This window comes from Idiotropiscis lumnitzeri, chromosome 11 (genome assembly GCF_059441095.1).
Source record: "Idiotropiscis lumnitzeri isolate Australia: NSW breed Sydney's pygmy pipehorse chromosome 11, RoL_Ilum_1.0, whole genome shotgun sequence".
Taxonomy (NCBI): Eukaryota; Metazoa; Chordata; class Actinopteri; order Syngnathiformes; family Syngnathidae; genus Idiotropiscis; species Idiotropiscis lumnitzeri.
Window position 1 is genome coordinate 19852441 of NC_142401.1, and position 24269 is coordinate 19876709.

Consider the following 24269-nt stretch of genomic DNA (forward strand, 5'->3'; position numbering starts at 1 on the left):
AAATACTGCAATGATAAAAGTACTGTAATAGTAAAAGTACCGCAATGATAGGAAATACTGCAATGATAAAAGTACTGTAATAGTGAACGCCCTGCAATGGTAGAAATACTGCTGTACTGTAATAAGAATACTGTAATGGTAAACAAAATACATCATTGGTCAATATTTAAGCACACCATTGGCTGAAAGTACAGTAGTAGTGTATATTGCATCCTAGGACTGCACAATTGCACTAATGCCCGCCCGTTTGTAGGCCTGACCCAATGTTCTTGTTAAAAAGTTTGACAGCAGTTGGCAGGAAGGAGCGGCGAAATCTCTCTTTGGTACAGCGATCATTTGACACCACGGTTGGAGAAATAATATACAGACACACACTGACACACTCCTGAGTTATGGACCATCTCGGCTCATGAGAGAACTTCTCTTGAAAGTGGCCTTCCGATCAAATCCACACCTTTCCCTCCTTCGGTCATTGTTGGTTAAAAAAAGCATGAATATATTTGAGATTTTCTGGTGACTCAAGTAGGAGAGCAGCGGGCTAGCCCCCATGCCCACACCTTGTAAGTGTTTCATCACAAATCACCAGGAGCAAACACGGTATTACTATCAGCTACCAACCAAGTCTCCAGGAATAAAAAGATTATTTAGAATTTTTTTGTAGTTCACAAAATGAAACATTGTCACCGTATCAAAATTATGAGGATGGGAGCAGGTGCGTGCGTGCATGCATGTGTGTGTGTGTGTGCGTATACGAGACGGGGATCTGTCTATCGATCTATCCATAGGCATGTATCTATTGATCTAAGAGTACTTTTCACAGACAATGTATTTTGTTCATTCCTCAGTGACGAACTGGACCCACCAAGTGAGAAATAGATCACGGCTGGAACATGTGCACTGGATGACACCTCTGATGGTGCTCTCAGCTCTGTACTTCCTCTGTCTCGCTCTGCTGCTCGCTGTATTCGTATACTGCAGGTGGGTGAACACAAACACTTGCTACCTATAGCTATATCGGTGAAATCAAAACGGAAGAGCGACAAAGGACGTGTGCTTGTTGAATGATACAATTGTGAGGTTATACAATGTTTGGTGAGTGTTGAAAACGGGTGCAAATTCTTTAAGTTTATTAAGAAGATACACACACAAAAAAAAATGCTTGGTTGTTTTCCTAACCCAATCTGAGTGGATTTAGATTTTTTTTAACCCAAGGTTGGTTTTTTTTTTATTTGCACCCAGCAGATTGGGTTGAAGATTGGAGTTGGGTGGACTGAAGAGCGGAAGCTGGCCGCCATCTTTTGTATGCTGAAGTTGAAATAAATTTACTGTAGCATTTTCAAGACCTTTATTCCATATGCCGATTTCCAGCCACTGTTGGTCACACAGGCCTGAGTAAAAGCGGGTTGCATTAGGAAGCGTACCTGGTGTAAAAATGGTGCCAAACATATCATCTGAGTGACTCACTGTGGCGAGCTCTAAGAGCGAAAAGTTGCCTCTTGTTCTTCTTGGAAAATCTAGCTAATAAAATGGGTGTTATTTTTAACCACAGCTATACTGATAACATAGTAAACCATTTTTTGGTAGTTTTAACACATCTGGATGTGTAATTCTTGCCCCTCCTTTGATCAAAACCTTAACGTGCTAGGTCAAATCCTCAACCCATTTTGCTCCATATAAATAATCCATCTATGACTTGGTCTCTTTTGTACCCAGTGCTGGGTTAGCTATTTGACGCAGTTACTGTTAACCCAGCACTTTTAAGGATATGTTTCTGAGCTCGTGTGCCACTCGCAAATCTCCAATGCGATGGGGCAACTTAAAGCGGAAGCTGTTCAGTACTTGCCAAGCGCTAATAAAAAGATTCATGCTAAAATTATCAGTTAAAATAGCAACATGTTGGAATGTTACAATGCCGGCAGTATTTGAAGCTGTCCACACTCTATCTGAGCGAGGCCTCTCACTCATGTACGAAGGAACAGATTTGCTTCTATTCTAATCAATCCAGCTGTCTGCACAGGTCATGTATCAACTTATATTTCACTCACGCTTAATGTGTGACCTCAATCTTATTTTTAGGCTTCAAGTCTACTTTCCTCCATTTTGCCTGATTAATAGAGTGAGCATTCATTTTCATCTATGCGGTAACTACAAGTTATTGGTGTTACAAATGATCTTTAAAAAGGAGTGAAAAATAATTTATTAAGCATTCTTGTCAAATTTACAAAATGTTAAAACAACACTTTTTGCTGTCTTGCATGGAATGCCTTTTGGAGGCTGGGTAATTACAAACAAAAAAGAAAATGTTTGGTGCAGTTTTTTTTCGGTACAGACTTCTACAAATTAACAAAATGTAGCATATTTTTAGATTTCTAAATGTTATTGTATGAGAACAAGAAATAAAACAATCTTTAGCTAGTGGAATAAAATCACAATCTCACGATTTATTTGATTTTCAAATTTTTGCAAGAGGAACCCACAACAACAACAGCATCCTATTATGATTTACATGTAATTTTAAGATTCTACAATGCAATGCATCTTTATTTGTTAAGTACATTTCACAACAGCTGCAGCTGTAACAAAACATTTAACAGAGAGTATAAAATAAAATGGCAATAATTCAATAACAAAGGCAGTGAAATCAGTAATTTAAAATACAAATTAATGATACTACCACATATACAGTAGACACCAGAAAACTGCAGAACAGTGTCAGTCTCATGTCGGATCACAAGCCCAGAGAATGAAAATCTTTCTTCAAACGAGTTTTAAAAATGGACAAAGCCTAACATTTAATGGAATGTCATTCCAGAGGGAAGGACCGGCAACGGAAAATGCTTTATCCCCTCTGAGGTTCTGCTTAGTCCTCGTCACCTCCAGTAGCATCTGGTGCGCAGACCTGACGCACCAGACTGGGGTGTGGCCAAGATTTGAAGGCCCAAGAAGTATCTCAAAATTAACTCTAAAATACACCGGGAGCCAGTGAAGAGAGGCCCGAATTGCGGTAATGTACTCTCTCTTCCGAGCTCCGTTAGAAGGCGAGCAGCAGCATTTTGCATTTTAATTAGGACATTGCAAAATGCAGTGGTGGGCATTCCTTAGTAGTGAAGGGAGGTCCGTCGGTCCGTCGGAGACGGACACTCATTTTGTTGGCATATGACAAAAGTCACCGTAATCATCACTAACCGGGTCAGTACAGAAGGATCTTCTAAATCTATCACTGATGAACTCCAGTTTCACTGACAACTGACAGAAACATGCATCACTTGTCTCAAGTGTTAGTTTATGGGGGGTGACTATATCGAGCTTTGAGCGGAGCAGAGGAGGTGCTCCTCCAATAGTGAGAAAAAAAAAAAAAGTTTGAACATCGCTAGTGTAAATTTAGTGACCAGTTGTTGTGTCGCCTGCTAAATGCTATCTTGGTTGACAGTTCAACAGCTGTAAACAAGTCAATCCACTCACCAGATATGTCAACTTTCCCACTCCCCGTTCTCCATGGCAGCTCCTTTTTTTGTCTCAGTCCCAACCTGTAAAGGAAGCTGACTGTGTTGTATAACACTCGGTGATATTGTCCCACATTGTTTTTATTTGAACACACTGTCTGTCTGTGTGTGTGTGTTTTTTTAATTTTGTTTAGCTGTGTGTCTGTGTGTGCTGTGCATGTGTGCGACATAAGTACATTCCTGACACCGATTGGCTGTCGATGACGGACTAGCTGATAGTCCTAAAAATGCAGCGATGAATTGTAGTTTAGTGATGACAGACGCATGGTTAAAATAGAAATATTGACTGTGACAATTTACTTACATTTTTTAATGTTCATCTACTTTGAAAAAAAATGTTTAGTTACATAACCGTTTTTGTTCCCCTTCTCTTTGTCCAGTGAATTAAATTTGTTTATGTAACCTTTATTTATCCAAAGAAAATCAACAAGAAACGCTAATAAACATTGAATGTGTATTTTCTGTTAAAACGGGGATAAAATGGGGAAAATAACAAAACCTCCCGCCAACAAAACAAACATATGTAAATCCACAGGTGGCAAACTCCAAATATGTGAGGGTTTGCTGTAGTCATATAATACGTTACGTTATCAAATCAAATAACATTTTATTTATATAGCACTCTTCATGCATAAAATGCAGCTTAAATTGCTGTAAAATAAAAACATCCCTATTACAGCTAAAAAAAAAGGCCCAGCCCCCACCCACCTAACGTACACAACAAGACACATCCACACGGACGCCTGAACTCAGACACACGCAAAACACGCATTCACACAGCATGATAAACTGTGTTTAAAAAAAGACAGTGGCAAGGCACAGAGAAACCATTTGAGGAAAGAGTACCCAAGAGGAGCTCATCCCTGCTGAGAGGAATGACAGCCCACGGCCACAGGGAGCGCCACCATCACAGAGACCCCCAACCCAGATTGACTGGGGTAGACCTGACACATGGTGCAGAGGCCCCCGGTATCCTGAGCCTTCAGGAGCCTCTGGGATGAGGCCCCCTGTGAGAAGGCCAGCCACACCTCCCAACGCGGAGGTCCCCATGAGGAAACACTGGAGCTAAAAGAAGAAGAAAAACAATGACGCTCAATGACAAAACAATAAAAGAAGCTAGAAGCTAAGAACTAAATGACAATAATAGTTGATAAACAAGAGTCCTGAAGAGTAAAATAAATCATTTAAAAGCCGAACTTAAAAGATGTGTCTCGAGCCTCCTCTTAAAAACATAATCAGTAAAAAAATATATCTGGAATAATTGTAAACTGGAAATACTCTTTTTAGGAAGACCAGAGAGCGGGGGATTACAATAATCGAAACGACAGGAAGTACAGTACCTCTGTGTTAGTCTGAGAGACAAACCAATCTCGGTTACATTTTCAGTATGAGGTATAAAATTGAGCTCAGAGTTAAAATGACGCCCAGGTTCTTCACACATTGTGAGGATTTATAATCTTGCAGTTTTGGTAAACGCTTCTTTCTAAAAGGGTAGCAATAGACCCTGCGTCAAGAGCCAGCAGATGTAGATCCAGTCTTTAGCTCGAATGGCTCAGCTGCTTTTCACATTTAACTCAGCGCAAAATGGAACGCTAGGAAAAGAGTGATTTCCTTTTTTATTTTATTTATGAAAAAATAATGCAGAATCTAAAACCATAGTTCATTAGGTATAATACTTATCAACAAGAGTTCAATCCACCAATCCACTTTAGAAGTTGGCAACTTAACTTGGCAAACAAGGTATCCTAACTTTATTTAATTCAGTGCTTCTCAATTATTTTCTGTTTCACACCCCCTAGCAAGAAGAAACCCCCCCCCCCAATCACTCTCTGCTGCAACTATAAATAATATCATTTTCGTTGCAAAACAAACCTACACCGTAGAGTTAATACTTGCTCCGCACAATGGGCAAGGAGAGCGCAACTGCCAACTACTTAAGCGGATGTGCAGCTACACTTTATTATAATCCAGCGGGAAAAAAAGCATGTTCCCCACTTTCACGCGCGCCACCCTCAGCATTGCACTATTTGGGAAGCACTGATTTAGTTGAAGTGCATGAGGCGGGATCATGCACTGCACTTATAGTAATTCAAAGTTTGTGGAGTAATAAAATGTATTATGTATTATCAAAATGTTTTAAAAATAATACTTTTGTTAATTTTTTTCTGGGCTATCAGGCTTATCGCGCGAGTGGGTGGTAATTTTTGGGGGAATTCATTGAGTCAAAATATTTGACACATTTAACGCATGCACCGAATAACCCGCCCATGCATCCCAAAATCCCAGTCAGTGATCTCAGACATTTTTTTTTTTAAAAGGGCTCCCTCCATGCTCACGAATCAGCTGCATATTACAGTAAACGGGTCACGCTAACCAGCGCCTGATAGAGGTAGCTTGCGCCGCAGCAGCATGGATTCATTCATACTATACTCAAGTCCATGCGTAGCAGAAGCAACAAGCTGCGTGATGGGGATCCTCTCCTCCATCGTGACAAATAAACGACCCCACTAACTTAAGTAATTTTCCATTTTTGCCTAATGGTAAGTCCATCCATGGTGAATAGTTGTCTCCTTTGAGTGCGAAGCCCTGTGATTGATCAGTACAGTTATAGGTCAGCATAGATTGTTAGTCTGAACATGACAACTGAATTAAAATAAGATGGATGTGCAGACAAATTTAAAGACACTATCAAAAGTTTTTATTGGGCATTGGTTGTACAAGAATCATTCTAAAAAGAGATGGATTGCATGTCAAATCATGGGCAATGATTAAATCAATTTGATATGTGTGTTGGAGTTGTTAAACTTTGCGCCTGACCCACCATTAACCTTCATATTAGATAAGGACCATCTTCACCATCTATCTTAAACCATCACACTCACACACCCACACCTACACGCATGGACACACACACATTAAGTCAAGTATGACAGCAGGTAGTAGGGGGTGGGGTGAGTCTAGTTAATCCTATTGCTGAGCAGAGCTCAGGTCATGACTTGGAGCTCTGTACAGTTTTCTGACCCTTATCATGTACGATGGTACTGATGCATTCTCAGTCTCTCATGAATGGATGATACATTTGACGAAAATGGCATTTGGGGTGACCATGTTAGATTTTATTCATTATTTAGACACAGTTATGAAGCCCCCTGTTCCTTTTTAAATGTACTATATTTTTCAATCTAATATTTGTTAACAAAAAAGTCGATTTCTATTCAATAGATTTATGTTTTTATAATTGATCCATCCACTTTTCAGGAGGAGGCAAAAAAGCAGATACTGCTTAACAAGAGCTGGAAATTGAGACCTAGATCTAGGCTTTTGGTAGTTTGTTCTACTTGTAATGCACATTTATTTCGCTATGGTATGTTTGGACATTTCTCCCATGTGGCCTGAATGCATGATTATGACATCAGCTGCTCACACCAGGAAGTGGCTTGGGGTCGCCTTGTCTCAGAACCTGCCCTTCATGCCATGTTAGGAAAGCTCCAGTCCCTACCCCCCCCTCCTGCCCTCCCTCCGCCCTTTCCTTCTCCTCCGTCTGTGCATTCGGCCACTTAGTGTTTAATTCATGTTAGCAGCAGCAGCATGCTGCAGCCCGTCTGCTCCCCTCTGCTTGTTTCTCACGATGAACGCTTTTTGCTCTCTGCTCTGTATCAAATACAGGTAGGAGGGTTTTGAGCACACACACACACACGCACACATACGAACAGTTGTTATTTGGGTGGCCTGTTGTAGATTTGGACGCACACACGCACACACGCTGACTTGCAACTGGCACATGGCGTTAACACCCCCCCAGGCTTGAAATGCACCTACTTTTAACACGAATTGCCATTGCTTTTAATGCAACTACGTACTTTATTTTAATTCCGAAAGGTAGCTTTGCGTATTCTTCTATCAACATACACACTAGTACTGTACCTGCTTCATTGATTTACAGATGACACCTAATTAGATTTTCGGATTGTCAACACCAACAATTTGTGTGGTTGATGTATCTACCCCTGTTGTACATTATTTAGTCCGTTGGAAGACACGTAAACCTCACCTGGCCTTTGTCTTAAAGTCACGCAGAAACGGAAACAGAAACACTTTGTACTTCATATAGATGAGTGTCACTTCATAATAGGTACTTAATTTAAGAGGTTGACTTGCATGTCCTGCGATTAGTGGTCAATTGTACTATAGAGCTGCCAAGATTACAGGGGTGGACTCTCTTCCACTCTGTAGTTGCCCATGGTGAGAGGCGCAGAGCAGGTGTGGGAATAGATATTGCCTCCCCAGTTAAGCGCCTGTATGTTGGGGTTCACGCCGGTGAACAAGAGGGTAGCCTCCCTTTGCTTTCGGGTGGGGGGATGGATCTTGGCTGTTGTATGTGCATATGCACCAAACAACAGCTCAGTGTTCCCACCCTTTTTGGAGTCCTTGAAGGGTGTTCTGAGGAGCGTTCCCTGTGGGGATACCTTAGTTTTGCTGTGGGACGTAAATGCTCACGTGGGCAATGAGAGTGAGACCTGAAAGGGCGAGATTGGGAGGAATGGCTGTGCTTGTCACGGATTTTCCATAACGAACACCATGTTCAAAAATAAGGGTGTCTATATGTACACTTGGCACCAGAAAAGCCTCGGTCGCAATTTTATGATTGACTTTTCGACATTCTCATCTGATTTGTGTTGCATGTTTTAGACAATAGAACAACAGAAAACAACAACAACAGAAGAGAGGGGTGGAACTGTCAACTGTTGGTGTGTTGGCTCCAATGTTGGGGAAGATGTCGGTTCAACTCGGCACACCCAAATGTATTGTGAGCGATTACTGGGAACATAATGAATTTCAACTCCCACCGCAGACATTCACCTACGGCCCAGTCGGAGTGGTCCATTTTCTGCACCTCCAGTGTTGAGTGGCCCATCAAAACTGTGGCCGTAAGGTGGTCGGTGCCTGTCGTGGCAGTAATCCCGGAACCAGCTGGAAGACGTCAGCAGTAAGGGATGCCATCATAAAGCTTAAGAAGGAGTCCTGTCAGGCCTTTTTGGCTGGTGGGACTTGGGAGGCTGCTGATGAATCCCTGCTGACCAAATAGAATACAGCGTCGGCGGTCACTGAGGCAAAAACTAGGGACGAGTAAATTCCACAACAAGTACGTGGAAATTATGGTCCACCATCCAGCATCTCAGAAGGGGGACAGCAGTGCACCATCTACACAGTGTAAAATCGAGACGCTGCTGACCTCGACTCTGGACATTGTGAGTTTCCACCAACACGCCTGCCTTTAAGGAAGCAGAGTCGTTGGACTCTGATATGGGCTCTCTATCTTTGAGGTTGAAGTCACCAAGGTGATTAAAATGCTTATTCAGTGGCAAAGCGCCGAGGGTGTTGGAAATCCGCCCGTAGGCACTAAAACCTCTGGATGTTGTGGGGCTTTCCTTGTTGACATGCTGTTACAACATTACATGGACATTGGGAACAGGGGCTCTCGACCGGTAGACCGGGGTGATGATCCCGGGAGAGTATGTTCTAAAAACAGAAGGATCAGCACTCCTCAGCCGTCCTGTTAAGGTCTGTTCAGGGGTGCTGGAGACGGTACTGAGTCTGGAAGTTGAATCCAAGATTCTGGAGGAGCAGTGAGGTTTTCATCCCAGCCATTGACGAGTATACAAGTTCTACACGCTCAGCAAAGTGCTTGAGGGTGCATGGGAGTTTGCCCAACCAGTCTACATGTGTTTCGTGGACTTGGAGAAGGCCTTTGATCATATATCGCGTGGATCTTGCAGGTGGTGCTCTGGAAGTATGAGCTTTTGGACTTCCTAAGTGCGGGCTGTTAGGTCTCTGTACCTGGTGTCTGAATTCGGTCCGCATTGCTGGCAGTAAATTGTATTAGTTTCCAATGATGTTTGGACTCTGCTCAGCTACCCTTTATCACTAATTCTTTTTATAACGTTCATGGACAGAATTTCTACGCGCAGCCAAGGCGTTGCTAGTGTCCCATTTGTCTCAGCATTAAATCTCTACTTCTTGCAGATGTTGTGGTTTTGTTGGCTTCTTCAAGCCGTGATTTTCAACTTTCACTGGACCCCGGTTGGCAACCGAGGATTAAGCAGTTCGGACAAAAATCAAAACTTCCAAATCTGAAACATGGTCCTTGGTAGGAAAAGGGTGTGGTGACCTCTCCAGGTCGGGGATGCTGCTCCTGCGCATTGTGAGGAGCCTGATGTGGTGCGTCGGGCATCTTGTCAGGATGCTTCTGTGTACCACTGGGAGATTAGGAGGCCCCTGAAGACAACCCAGGACACACTGGAGAGACTAGGTCTCCCAGCTGGCTTGGTCACGCTATGGGATCTCCCAGGGATAGTTGGCCGAAGCTGCTAGGGAGAGAGAAGTCTGGGCTTCCCTGTTTAATATGCTGCCCCGCGTCCCAACCTCAGATAAGCAGAAGAGAATGAATCCGAATCACAATCAAAATCCCTTTATTGTCATTGTACTCAAGTGTGCAACGAGATTAGAGAGAGAAGATGATTTACTCAATGTAATCCCTCCAATTAGATACCATTTGATTCATATCTTGACACATGGGGTGTAATAAAATTCATTTTAAAGTGGAACGATTGGATTCTGTTTGATTCAGTGGGATTATGATTGTGAAAAAGTATTTGCCCCCTTCCTGATTTCTGTCTTTTTTGCATGTCTATCACTCACAAAGGATTTCTGGAAAAATTATTCAGCTGTTTACCACAAGATTCTGAAGGAAAATGTTGCCATCGGTTTGTGCCCTCCCACTTAAGCACTCTTGGATCATGTTGCAGGACAATGATCTGAAACAGCTAACAAGTCCACCCCAAATAGGCTCAAAAACAACAACATTTTAAAGTCCGTATTTAAATCCAATTGAGATGCTTTGGTGTGATATATTCATCAGGCAGTTCATGCTGAAAAACCCTCCAAACTGGCAGTGTTGAAACTATTCTGCAAAGAAGAGTGGTCCAAAACCCCTTCACAGCGGTGTGAAAGACTCGTCACTGATTATTGCAAACATTTGATTTCATTTATTGCTGCCAAGGGTGGCAGAACTTGCAATTATGTTGCGGGGCAATTACTTTTTCACATAGGGCCAGATAGGTTTGGATATTTCCCCCCTTGGTAAATGTAACCATCATTTAGAAAATGTACTTTATATATCTTTGGGTTGTCTCAGTGTGATATTAAAATTGGTTTGATAAAATGAAACCTTTGTGAGTGATAAATATGCAAAAAACACAGAAATCAGGAAGGGGGCAAATACTTTTTTACAGCACTACATACGTACATAGGTACGCAAATAAACAATCAAGGTGACTGATGGTCCAGTGGTACACTCGGCTGACTTGTGAAGAAACAGCGTGGGATTTGTTCCTGCTCAGTGATGGTGTCTGTCTTTGCCCTGCGACTGGCTGGCAACCAGTTCAGGGTGTAATATGCCCAAAGTCGCCTGGGCTAGGCTCCAGCACCCCGTTAGAGGTAACATATGTTACCATTTATTAAACTATATATATATATATATATATATATATATGTATATAAAATATCTACATATATATATATATATATATATATATATAAAATATTTACATATATATATACATATAATACATATATATATATATATATGGATGGCCGAGTGGTCTAAGGCGCCGCGTTCAGGACCCAGTCTCCCCAGGAGGCCTGGGTTCGAATCTCGAATTTCCCCATTGTGGGAGTAATAAAGGGTATATTATTATTATTATATATATATATATAGAGAGAGAGAGAGAGAAGAGAGAGAGAGAGAGAGAGATTTATAGGTGATTAATCCCAATTTTTTTAACTCCGTTAAATATTTTAACTCAGTTAACTCAGTTTTTACTTCAAAAATAATTTGCATACTTTGCCAATTTTGTGCCATATTAACTGTACATCTTTCGCACGTCTCTGAACAAAACACCGTGTTAAAGTTACCACTGGGCCTTGCAAACCAACACTGCTGGAGTGTGGCGCTTGTGGGCAGTTTTGAGAAATCTTTAGAAGAAAAATGCCTGTAATGTCTCCATTTAGGTTATATTTAAGAATCAAAGAAAGCTATTAGAACAGTCTTTGAATTAAATATACTTGGTGATTTTGCATCAATTCCAAGATATTATTCAAGTAAATATCTGTTAGAGGCATCGCAAAAAATAGTAGTTGAAAAATGTGATCAATCTGAGCCTTTGCTTGGTCCTCTGAACCTCTAATAGCATCTTGGGACCTAGCCAAAAAAGAGCTAAAATGTGTCCCATCATGCTATCGCCTTCATATTTGGATGCAAGCAACGTTCCAATCATGGGACGCTAAGATTTTATTTGCAATCTTTGCAATTGCCAAGAAATTTTAAAGTACAGCTCAACAGTTCTTCAATTTCAAACACAATTTGAATGTGATGTAAAGAATCATCTCTAAAGACTTGTTCTCTTTCCCAGGCGTTGTTTTCAGCCGACACATCTATCTGTGGAGGACACCAGTTCGCTCAGGATGGTGGCCAATGAAACGGCCCCTGTTGCTTACATTCCAGGTAATAAATCGTGTGGTACTTCTGGTCTAGGCTAAATCTAATATTTTTTTAATTGCTAGTAGTTATTTACTAATGCATAATGAGTTTCAATTTAAAGCACTAAAAAGTATTAGAGTCACAAATGTTCCTGCTCATTAGTTACATCCAAGGAAAACGATAAAGATTTGTGTGAATACTAATGACTGTAAATAGGCCACTGCTGGGAAAATAAATAGGGATTTTTGTGCATTTGTACTATGTCTGATTTTCATCTTTTTGATGATTTAATGATACCCAGCGTAAATTGAGTCAATTAATTATTAATTAATTATTGTTTTGTGTTAAATTTTTACATCTTAGAGATTAAGAACTTTTATTCAAACACACACTTTACACAACCCAGTTCTTATCATGTGCAAGTTTATTCTCGAATCTATATGGGAATTAGAACACGGATGTCACAAAGAAAACTAACTACAGTCCATTTCTTAAACCCCTTTATTTAAGATGACAGTGCCATCTAGAGGAGTCAAAAAATACAACTGGTTCATGAAGCAAATTTGAAGCTTCATTTTCCATCACTTCTGATAAGATTAATGGTATTTACAGTATGTATATTACAAAAGGGTGAATCACCCCCCAAAAAAAGTGCATCCAACTAATGAGAACTCATTGAATATCTCTCAGGCATATTAACGTATAGAACAAAGACATGAGATGAGTTACAAGCTGTAAATCTCTCGCTCATGTCTTAGAAGTATAAGAGTGCTGGGTGAAATGAGTGCTGACTGTGTTGTAAAATTGTGATAAGAGCTGAATGCAATAAGTAATTGTCACTAGAATATAAAAATATTTAAAAACACTGTTGGTATTCTTTGTCCCTCTATAATTTTAGTGCGCACGACCACAGCTGAAATTGTCTGGCATCCATCTAAACTTATATCTTCTGTTTAGCTAATGGGAATAAACGTAAGTTAACTTTATTTGTAGAGCAATTTCGCAACTACCAGAGCTGTAATAAAGTACTGAATATAAAACAGAAAAAGCCAATAATTTGAATAACACTACTATAATAAATATCTGAATAAAATATACAAGTTTCCTTTCAAGTGGCATTGAGCAAAAAGGATTTGTATTATTCCTATTATTGCACATGGAGTGTACAGCTGTTTGTAGATGAGAGAAGGGAGCGAGATTGAAGTTAACTCTCCAATGACTAGTGTGAGGACACTGGTGTCACGGATCTCTTTGGCCAAGATACTGAAATTGTAAGTCGTTGCTCACATTTGCTGCAAGCTGCGTTTGAATTCAAACAAATATTGCAATTTTCTAACAGCTGATAGTTCATCCATTGGCGAGTCACACAGACAGGAGTGGTTCCATAATCTGTTCCATTGAGACCTCTCTCCAGCTGCAGTTTTCTTCATTTTAGAAAGTCACTGAGCTGTTGCATTATTATTATTATGTACAAATTAAGGAGAAAATTAGGAGCTATGTATAACCTGCTGCCAAAATATATGTGCCTTTTTCATAATAACTATTTTTTTTCAATCAAGAAACTATGTCTTATTACATGTCCCATTTTAAGATATGTATTCACACAGGAAGAAAAAATATTTCAAAATTAAATACATGGACAGCAGATAATTGGTAATCAAACGAAGCCATAGCTCTCTGAATTGTAATCTGATTGAATCAGATGTTGTCAAAAAATTCTCATCCTTTTTCATCAGTTGTTTTAAGAATATTAGACCAAACGGGAAACTGAATGTGTGAACCAAGTTCCAGCTTCAGGAGAATTAGAACTGCTCTACTGAGATATGCATTATAGTGTGTTGTATATTGAAGCAATAGAACTGATTGGAACAGGTCTCTATCCATATCCAGACACTGCGACCAATATGCGCGCAAATAATGGACAATTTCACCAGGAAAATCTCAAATGTCTGTGATGTTGTTGCCCCTAAGACCAACTCATGCCAACATAAAACACTTTGGAGGTGCATTACAAGCTCAATAACTTTTAAATCAAAGCGCAGGAAAGCGGCGCTTAAGTGGGGAAAAACTAAATACAAAGTTCATTTTGACCTATACTTAGCAAATTTTCTAGAAGCTAGACAACACTTTCTGATATCAATTTTCAGGAGCTCAACAATACGCGCACTCTATTTTCTATGCTTGACAAATTCACAAATCCCCCAAATGAAATAGCACCAGAACTCCTCTCAACAGATAAATGACATGAATTTGCCCGCTCCTTTAGTTAATAAGTACAATCCATCAGGTCAGACATCATCACCAACCAATAAAATCATGCAGCACTTAAAATCTCCGAGGAATAATCCAATTATCATCACAAAAGTTAAAGCAGTTGATAAAAAATCTATAACAGACTTTAGTTCACCATTTAAAACCATCAACTTAACTTTCTTGTCTCAATACCATGTAGCTTTTTCAAAACTATTGTCACAGCAAATAATCAACCACTGACAGTCTGGCGAGCTTCCTAAACCTGTGAAAGTGCCTGCCATCAAGCCGCTTTTAAAAAATAAAATGCTGGACGTCTCCTTGTTAGCAAATTATAGACGCATCTCACACCTTCCCTTTACAACCAACATTGAGAAAGTGTTTTTCAATCAACTCAGCAATTTCTTGAACTCAAATAGACGTTTTGATAAATTCCAATCCGGCTTCCGACCTCATCACAGTACAGAAACGGCTCTTTATTAAAGTAAGATTGAATGCTGTCTTATTGGATCTCAGTGCAGCATTTGATACAGTTGCTCATGATATACTGTTGAACTGGTTGGAAACTTGGATGTGATTAAATGGAACAGTCCTAAAATGATTCAGGTCCTTCTTGGAGGAAAGTGATTACCGTATTTTCCGGACTATGTGCCGCTACTTTTTTCCTGGTTAATACAACGGTGCGGCTTTTCTGTGGATTTTTTTTTTCACAGGTATGGGTGCTCTATAGTTCAGAAAATACGCTAAATAAAGCTAAATTTTTTTCTCTTGGGTCTGTTCTGTTTTCAGCAAAGTTGTTGCCATGTTAAAAGGAACGGTTTTAACAAGCTGTTTATGTACCTTCATGTGCATTCACAATGAAAATCGTTCTGTACATGCAGTAAACAACTACGTTTTTTCAACATAGAAATCTGCGACTTATAGCCTGGTGCGGCTTGTATATATATTTGGGGGGTTTGCTGCGGCTTATATGCAGGTCCACCCAGTCCGGAAAAAATGGTAATTTGTGACCATTGGAAGTTTTTAATCTGATCGAATGGCCACAACGTGTGGGGTCCATCAAGGGTCTGTCCTTTGACCCCTTTTGTTCAGTCTATTTATGTTACCTTTTGGTCAAATGCTTTAGAACAGCAATGTTGGCTATCATTGTTTTGCAGTTGACACACAGTTACAGTATATGTATCATTGTCCCCAAATAACAGCAGTCAATTAATGTGTCACTGTCTTGAGCAAAGGACCAACTTAGATGAACCAAAATTTCCTTCAGCTAAACCAATACAAAACATTGTTAATTGTTGGTTTCAGTAGTTGAATAGTTCTTAATACTAGAACAACATAAAAACTGTCATGTGACACTTCTACCTACTGTTAGCTAAGGTCTGTCCATTGACACTATAGCTTTTAGCTTATATTCTTCATCAAGGTTTGAAAAGGCGCTTTTGTTGCTACTGCTGCTTTGGCAGATAATGTCCTCATTTACAAATGCAAGATGGATAATCGTAGCCAGCAGAGTTATTAGATAAGAATCTAGGCGTCATTTGACAGTGTTCGGAGAAGAAAAGGAGTTGTAAAAAATCTGTGGGCTTCTTGTGTTAAAGGTTCAGCAGTTCATTGCCAATATTGTAATGATAAAGAACGTATCTTCAGCCACAAAAGTGAGAATGCAGTTCATTTAGAAATGCTCTTATAGCAGCAGTTGGAGGTGTTGCATGTTCTGCTCATAGTGTTGCTGCTATGACTCTGACTCTGGTTTCATGTCGTCACTTCAGATGACATACAAGTCATTCAAGTGAAGCACTTCATCAATCATGTCTCAGAACTCTCCTCAAATAACTTGCATGGATACTCTCAGGATTTTGAGGTAAGTAGTAAAGTCTCGTTTCTGCTAGTAACTTTACTGTCAAGTACAGGATATGAATCCACCCCGAAGCCCATTCACACTGTCAAGCAAGAGAAATAAAAAGTAACAAAATATAGCCTGAGTACCTTTCGATAGAGCCCAGAAAAATAAAACGAGTGGCATTCATGACTGCATTCTCAAAAAAAAAATGAGGCAATATCGTGAAGACACACAAAGATGCAGAAGGAATCTTTGTTAATATAAATCTCATATGATACACCCTTGACAAAAAAAGGCTTTCATAGTGAGTCGAATGGTGGAAAAAGAATTACTCGGAACAAAAGCAAAAACATTTTTGGGAGCGTTTCACTGTTACATGAAACTTTACTTTACAAGTTTAAGAAGTTGAAGACAGCTACTTTTACATTATCTGTAAACATAAGTACCGTATTTTGGGCGGCTATATGACGGTCCACCGTATAAATCGCACCAATCTAAAAATGAATCATGAAGAAGAAACACATACATAACGCTCTGTTTTTTTTTGTGTTATTAAATGCGATAAATGTATATGCTCATTAGCATTTCAAAAACGAGAACGCCTCCGTGATCTGACACACATGTGCATGAAGCACGACCGCCGCATGACACGCACAAAAAATGGCATCATGTGGCAGAGTGTTTACGGAAGTGAATATGGTCCCACATGTAGTGGCTAATTTAAGAATGAGAGACGAGGGGGTGACCGCTAAAAATAATTTGGGGAAATGAGACGACGCTCCTCTATCGCATCATTTTATGGAGACGTCTATTAAAGATGACGTCATTTTCATTGTTGCGATAAATAATTGAACCGGAGTGGAGAAATTACTACTATCGCCACTAACATCCACTTTATGATTCATTTTTCTGGTGGGATTCAATTAAAGGCAAATACAAAATGACACTATTGCTAAACAACTTTGCAGATTCCCAAGCACTCACCCCCTTGTGTTGCAAAAATTACTTCGAGTGAATAGCACGTTAGTGTCAAACACCCTGAAGAGAAAAAAATGCCTGACACTGATCAAGGGAGAAGAAAACTCAAGATGGAATTTACCCCAACGAGTCCAACCAGGACAACAACCTCTGTGCAATGCGATAGAACTGGAAAGATTCCAGTCACAAAGTTGAGCAATAATATGCAAACAAAAGTGTGTGTTTATGAAAGTGCGTCCGTTTGTGTCTTTGTGCATGCCTGTGCGTGTATGTGTGTCTTTCCTAGGAGGTTCAGCGATGCGCTGCAGAAATGAAGGTCACGTCCGAAAATTCGAACCATCTGGAAAACAAGCATAAGAATCGATACATCAATATAGTGGCATGTGAGTAAAAACGATGCACTCTTATTTCAACACAAAAGGATAAGCACTTTAAAAATATATATATAGTACAATTCTGTTATTTGGTCCTTAAAGAAGAAGTCATGCACAAAAATAATAAAATTCCCCAAGATGTGACTCTATTTATTCAATGGGGTGCTGACACTAACACCATAGGAAAGGTTAGTGTGTTGTCCAAAAAAATCAAGAGACCCTTTACAATGTCCTTGCAAATACCACTGCACACAGAGTGACTCTATCCCTCTTAATAGATGTTTGGCATGCCTCGTAGCGACATTAACTTTGGTTAATTACCTGGAACTGTCTTGAAGCAGGCCAATCTTGTCTACTGGAGTGCATTCTGGAAGCAAAGGGCAGGTATAGCAGGCCAGTTGGACTATTATTTGAACTGCAGTGTGATAATGTGCAGGTGCTTTGGTAGGGCAACTCAGTACCAGATTTACATAACAGGACTCTTGTATGCGGAAGCAGATTTTCAAAATGCAACTTTTACTTACCTTCTACACTGTTTCATGCTCAGATGACCACAGCAGAGTGAAGTTAAGAATGTTGGTGGGGAAGGATTCCAAGCACACTGATTACATCAATGCCAACTATGTGGATGTGAGTGTTTCCACACAATCTTTGTGCTCATATGCGTGTGTGTGCGTCTGTGAGTGTGTGTGTAGGTGTGCAAAAAGTTAAAGAGCATATCTTTAAAATGCCATGCTTTGTGTTGTTAAACAGATGTTTCCGAACTTTCACACATTGAAAGTAAAACATACATGTTATGGAAAGAAATGTAAGTGTCAGGGCGAAGGTTTAGAATGCAGACGGTGATCCAAAGGGCCGGCCGGCGTGACATTCACTTGGCTGCTGTAGAGATATGGGTGGGGATTGGGAATGAGCACTTAAGCGTCTGCTTGAAAGTTTATGGTGAAGAGCAAATTCATTGTTTCGAACAACTCAAAGACACAAGGGATGTGCCCAAATCAGCAGCAAAAGAAAATGACAGATTTTGAATGGCACTACCAAAATTTCGACCTGAGGCCAATTGAAAATCTTTCGAGTGGCCTGCAGAGGTCTGAAGTCAGCAGTTTGACAGATTTGGAGCACTTTTGCAAGAGTGTGACAAATGCTGAATCTTAATATGTCACACACACAGCATAAAGCGAAATGATGTATAGCTTGGTCGTATTTTTACATCACAAAGATGGCATAGGAAAGGAGTGTTTCATTTTTAGACCTACTATACTATACTATACTATACTATACTATACTATATATATATATATATATATATATAGTCCATAGTTAATTGTGACTAATCACATTTTTCAACTACTATTTTTTGAGAAGCTTGTAACAGTTATTTAATGTTATCTACTTTTTATTGTTTTAATATCTCATAATAATATCTTGGAATAAATGTAAAATCACCCAATATGAAATATTTTAATTCAAAGACTGTTCTAATCGCTCTCTTGGATCCTTGAATTTGATCTAAACTGAGTCATTTTTCTTTGAAATGAATTTGATCTAAACTGAGTCATTTTTCTTTGAAATGAATTTGATCTAAACTGAGTCATTTTTCTTATAAATATATCTCAAAACGGCCCACAAGCACCACACTCCAGCAGTGTTGGTTTGCAAGGCCCAGTGGTAACTTGAGCAGGGTGTTTAGTTCTGAGACGATGTGCTAAAGATGTAGAGCTAATATGGTACAGTGTCTGAATTTGACTTTGCAAGCTATGCAAGTTATTTTTGAAGTAAATAAAACTGAGTTAACTGAGTTAAAATATTTAATTTAAAAATGGATTAATCACCTGAATTAATGCTATAATTTTGACAGCCCTAATATATATATATATATATATATATATAGATATATATATATATATATAGATAATTTTTTTAAACTCAGTTAACTCAGTTTGATTTACTTCAATAATAATTTGCATACTTTGCCAATATTGTGCCATATTAACTGTACTTTATTTGCACGTCTCAAAACAAAACACCGTGTTCAAGTTACCACAGGGCCTTGCAAACCAACACTGCTGGAGTGTGGCGCTTGTGAGCAGTTTTGAGAAACGTTTCAAAGAAAAATGCCTGGAAAGAGGTCTCCATTTAGAGCATATTAAGAATCCAAGAAAGCTATTAGAACGGTCTTCAGCTTAAATATACTTCATATTTGGTTATTTTGCATCAATTCCAAGAGATTGTTTAAATAAATATCTGTTACAAGTCTCGCAAACAATAGTAGTTGAAAAATGTGATTAATCGCAATTAATCATGGAATTTTTTGGGGATTAATTAGTTAAAAAATGGAATCACTTGACAGCACTAATATTTATATATATATTTATATTTATATATATGTATATATATATATATATGTATATATATATTTATATTTATATATATGTATATATATATATATATATATATATATATATATATATATATATATATATGTGTGGGGGTGTGCTTGTGTGTGTGTGTAAATAGAGAGAGAGAGAGATTTTTATTTTTTTTTTTTTTAGATAAATACATGTATAATTTTGAATATTGTCTTCCCAGTTAAAGCCCAAGTAAATGTTGTCTCTCTCAGGGATACAATAAGCCCAAGGCGTACATTGCAGCGCAGGGCCCACTCAAGTCTACCTTTGAGGATTTTTGGCGGATGGTGTGGGAGCAGAATACAGGCGTCATTGTTATGATCACGAACCTAGTTGAAAAAGGACGAGTATGTGACACATGCACACACACACACACAAACATTTTCCCAAATTAATATTATCATCTCGCAAAACTCATCGTTGCTTACACAGTCATGCACTACTGTCAGTACAGTGAACTTCTGCTATTTGCCATGGATGGTTGCACTGCCTGCTAATATTTTAAAAAAAAAAACTTAAACTTATCACGCTGACGGGCGATAATTAATCGAGTCAAAATATTTGACGCATTAACTCATGCGCAGAATGACCTTGCCTATGCATCCTTTAATCTCTCTTAAAAGTGAGCATGAGGGTGGACAGTGTCTCAGTGATCTCGGACAATATGAGTTTGAGATTGTCCAAGCTGAGTTTTTTTTTTTTTTTAAACGGCTCCCCCCACGCATCAGCGGGATATTACAGTAAACTGGTCCCACTAACCAGCGCCAAACTGGTTAAAAAAAAAAAAAAAGAAACGTTGCGTCTATGTCAAGCAGCCGCCCGTACTCCCGGAAGTATTTGCGGCTACTTGAGTGCTAGGCCTAAAATTGCTTGCACCGTCACAGCTTGTACTTTATTTGATGTATATGTAAGTCCGCGTTAGCAGGAGCAATGAGCTTTGGGACGCGGATCTTCTCCTCTATGGTGACATGTAAACGACCCCACTATCAAATAGCGTTTTAACCCGGGAGGCAAACTAAGAGCCGCTAAGCGTGCTTATGATAATAATAAATACAGAGTTGGGAAAGACCCAAAATAAGTGCTTCGATGTACACTTGACTTTTGACAAAGATTTTACTAGAACTGCATTAGGGCGGAGAGCCAACAGCTATGAACAGAAATGTTGTATTACAATGAGTATGTATCTGGACAGAAAAAAAGAAATTAATAGATAAAATTAGCAGTCACTCTTACACACATTCTTACACACAGACAGAGACAAAGTGCTCGATGTGAAACGTGTATTCAATATTTAAAATCTCATCAATGTTATTTGCACTATTTGATTGCATTTAATTGTATAATGATATTTTCTGTCACTGTACATTGTGAAGAAAAACACAAATAAAATCAAAATCGCAATATCTGTCAGAAAACTCCCATTATAATTTTCTCCTAAAATGCCCTAGCGGACACATACATACATGTAAACCTGAAAGAAAAGTAGGTTGGCCCTCTGAGTGGGGAATTCAAATAGAAAACGAATAAAGATGGAACAATAATTATGCTGGTCGTGATTTGCGCTCATGACGAGAAGGAATTCCAGTTCCATCGCAGCTATTTTAAGTTTAAATTACCATCTCAACGCAAAGCATTTGTTTGTTGTATATATGTATTTATAATATACGACATATTTTGGAGAAAATTTGAATTGCAATCAATTAATTTTTAACATGTGATTAACTCGATAAAAATGTTAATTCGTTTGACAGTCCTAGTTTAAATGAATTAATTTTATTGATTGTTGTCATACAAAATCTCCCAGCAGCCACCACTGTTATATCGATTTTCAGTAGCAGCATGGGGAGAAAAGTAAACGCAAAATTTAGTTTGCCATTGACTGTGCATGTGGTTCATTCAAAGACCACCAGCAGAACAAGACATCTCAAATACAGATGGAAAGAATTTACCATGAATATATAACATTTAAAATCAGCGCCAACATTCTTCTAGGTAGCGCCAATGTTTGCTCTGGTCTAACTACAAAAACAGTGAACAAATCATTTTTGAGTGGTTGTTTTTCCCTTCAACATAGAAGGCCTTAGTGAGACACACAGAAATGCAGAAGAAAACCCAAATCTATAACTATGCGAATTTGCGAATGCCAAACTGTGAATTGGCGGGGGTTCACTGTCTTACACCTCATCGGCTGTATGTCCTAACATATGTACATTTATCGGGAAAAGGAAGTGACAGCTTCATTATTTTTATTTTATTTATTTATTTTTTAGTATTAATTAACATATGCGTGTGAATATGTCTGTGTGTTATTGTCATTACAGAGAAAATGTGACCAGTACTGGCCAACAGAGAAGAGTGAACAATATGGCAACTTAATTGTCACACTAAAAAGCACCAGTGTTCATGCTTGCTACACTGTTCGACATTTTACGCTGCATAACTCAAAAGTGAAAATGGTAGGAATCCTTTGATTTTTATTCTAGCCGTCTTGACCAAAATTGTTTAAGATAGTGTGCTAAGAATGGTTCAAATATGTATTAAACATAGTACGGACAATTGATGTCCGAAAAGAATGCTCCATATACTTGTTTTGTTTAGAAAAACATCCATCCATGCAGCCATGATCCGAGCCGCTTCTCCTTGCAAGGGGACGCGGGCGTGTTGGAGCTTATTCCAGCCATATTCGGGCAATAGGCAGGGTACACCCTGAATTGGTTGCCAGGCCACACTGAGACGAACAACCATCCGCGCTCAAACTCATACCTAGGGTCAATTTAGAGTGTTCCATTAAACTACCATGCATGTCTTTGGAATGTGGGAGGAAATCAGAGTAGCCGAAGGAAACTAATGCAGGCACGGGAGAACATGCAAACTCCACACAGAAAGGCCGGAGACCTGACTTGAACACTGCTCCTCTCTACTGTGAGGGGGACGTGCTCACCAGTCGTCCACCGTGCCAAAAAATACCAAAATAAAAATATTTCTTATTTTTTATAAATGTACTTGTCTTGCAACTACAATGACATTGATGTAAAATAAATCAATGGAAAAAAATGTGAAATAAATCACTATTATAAACAATTATTGAGTGTAAAAGAAAATTTGTGTTGGGCAACAAGACTGAAACATGCAGTTAGGCTGCAAAAAGTTGTATTATATTGTATTGTATTAAAACCCTCTGAGCCTTCAAAGCCGCTGACTTAGCGGCCCATGCTCCCAAGCCGGTGACGTGATGGCAGCGCGTCTCCGAAGCCCGAGTAGGTGGGGCTGTGGCGGCCTATTGAGCCTAAATCAATCAAAAATGTATTTGAGTACTTTCCCCAAGATCGTCAAAAGAACTGTTAAGGGTGGAGCTGATACTGCATTTTAAAAATCCAACCCTGGGGGCCAGTTTGGTACCTGGGCTATTCACTTGTCTCCAACAAAACCTTATATATCCTCCCTCCTCATATATTCCCCCCATCTTATATGTCCCGTCTTCTCTTATGTTCTACCATCTAGGGTGGAAAGGGGCACACAAAAACACGGGCCCAGAGTGAGTTGAACGTGCTCCAGTATCATTATACGCAGTGGCCCGACATGGGCGTTCCTGAATATACCTTGCCTGTCCTCACGTTCGTTCGCCGGTCCTCTGCTGCCCAAATCCCTGATATGGGCCCAATGATTGTCCATTGCAGGTAACAGCTGGTGCACATTTTTTTACTCTTACTTACATTTCATCCATACATCCAGCCATTCTTTTCCACTTATCCGGGTTTCAGATCGCGGGGGCACCACTTGAGCAAGGAAGCCCAAACATCCCATTTTGCAGCCACTTTGTCTAAACACACCAAACCACCGTCAAAAAGTTATTAGACATCGCAGTTTCAATCTTTGACAATATAAATGCCAGATGCGCAATATTTTGGGTTTATTAACATTAAATGTGAGATCCTATGACAAAAAGTCGCTGCCGCAAAATCAAAAACATTGTGCTGAAGTTACAGGTTGCATTGGACAATAGTCGGATTGTACTTATGAATTTTGGTAGGGATTGCTCGTAGTGTTTGGACATTTAGTGGCGCTAAAGTTTTTTTATATCTCTAGGGGCAGACATGGCTGTTAGCTCCCGCTAGCTCCTGCGGCTTGTCGAGGCAGAATTAGCTTTCAATGGCTTACCACTCACGGTTAACACTTAGCAGAAGGAGATCAGCTTCTTACCGTCCAGACATGGGGCTCCATATCCCAGACGCCTGTCCACTTATGTAGTCGAGTAGGAGTTTCTCCACGCCACCACAGCTCAGCCAACCAGTCAACGAGCACTCAACATGAGCACAAACAGGCAGAATGGAGCCCCAGTCGTAGGTTTCGCCGGTGCTCCCGAGGATGTTGCGTCGC

The 24269-nt window shown here is 39.5% G+C and overlaps 1 protein-coding gene across 3 annotated transcripts in view; it reads left to right on the forward strand.

The window, feature by feature from the left end:
* Positions 1–24269, forward strand: part of LOC148327800 (receptor-type tyrosine-protein phosphatase gamma-like) — a 456824-nt gene that overhangs the window by 418228 nt on the left and 14327 nt on the right. For all 3 annotated transcript variants that reach the window (XM_088308318.1, XM_088308319.1, XM_088308320.1), the window contains 8 exons: positions 846–978; positions 11975–12066; positions 16062–16153; positions 17397–17493; positions 18032–18114; positions 20105–20239; positions 22214–22348; positions 23394–23569. In XM_088308318.1, coding sequence (XP_088164444.1) covers positions 846–978; positions 11975–12066; positions 16062–16153; positions 17397–17493; positions 18032–18114; positions 20105–20239; positions 22214–22348; positions 23394–23569 — 943 coding nt within the window. The remainder of the gene's footprint in view (positions 1–845; positions 979–11974; positions 12067–16061; positions 16154–17396; positions 17494–18031; positions 18115–20104; positions 20240–22213; positions 22349–23393; positions 23570–24269) is intronic.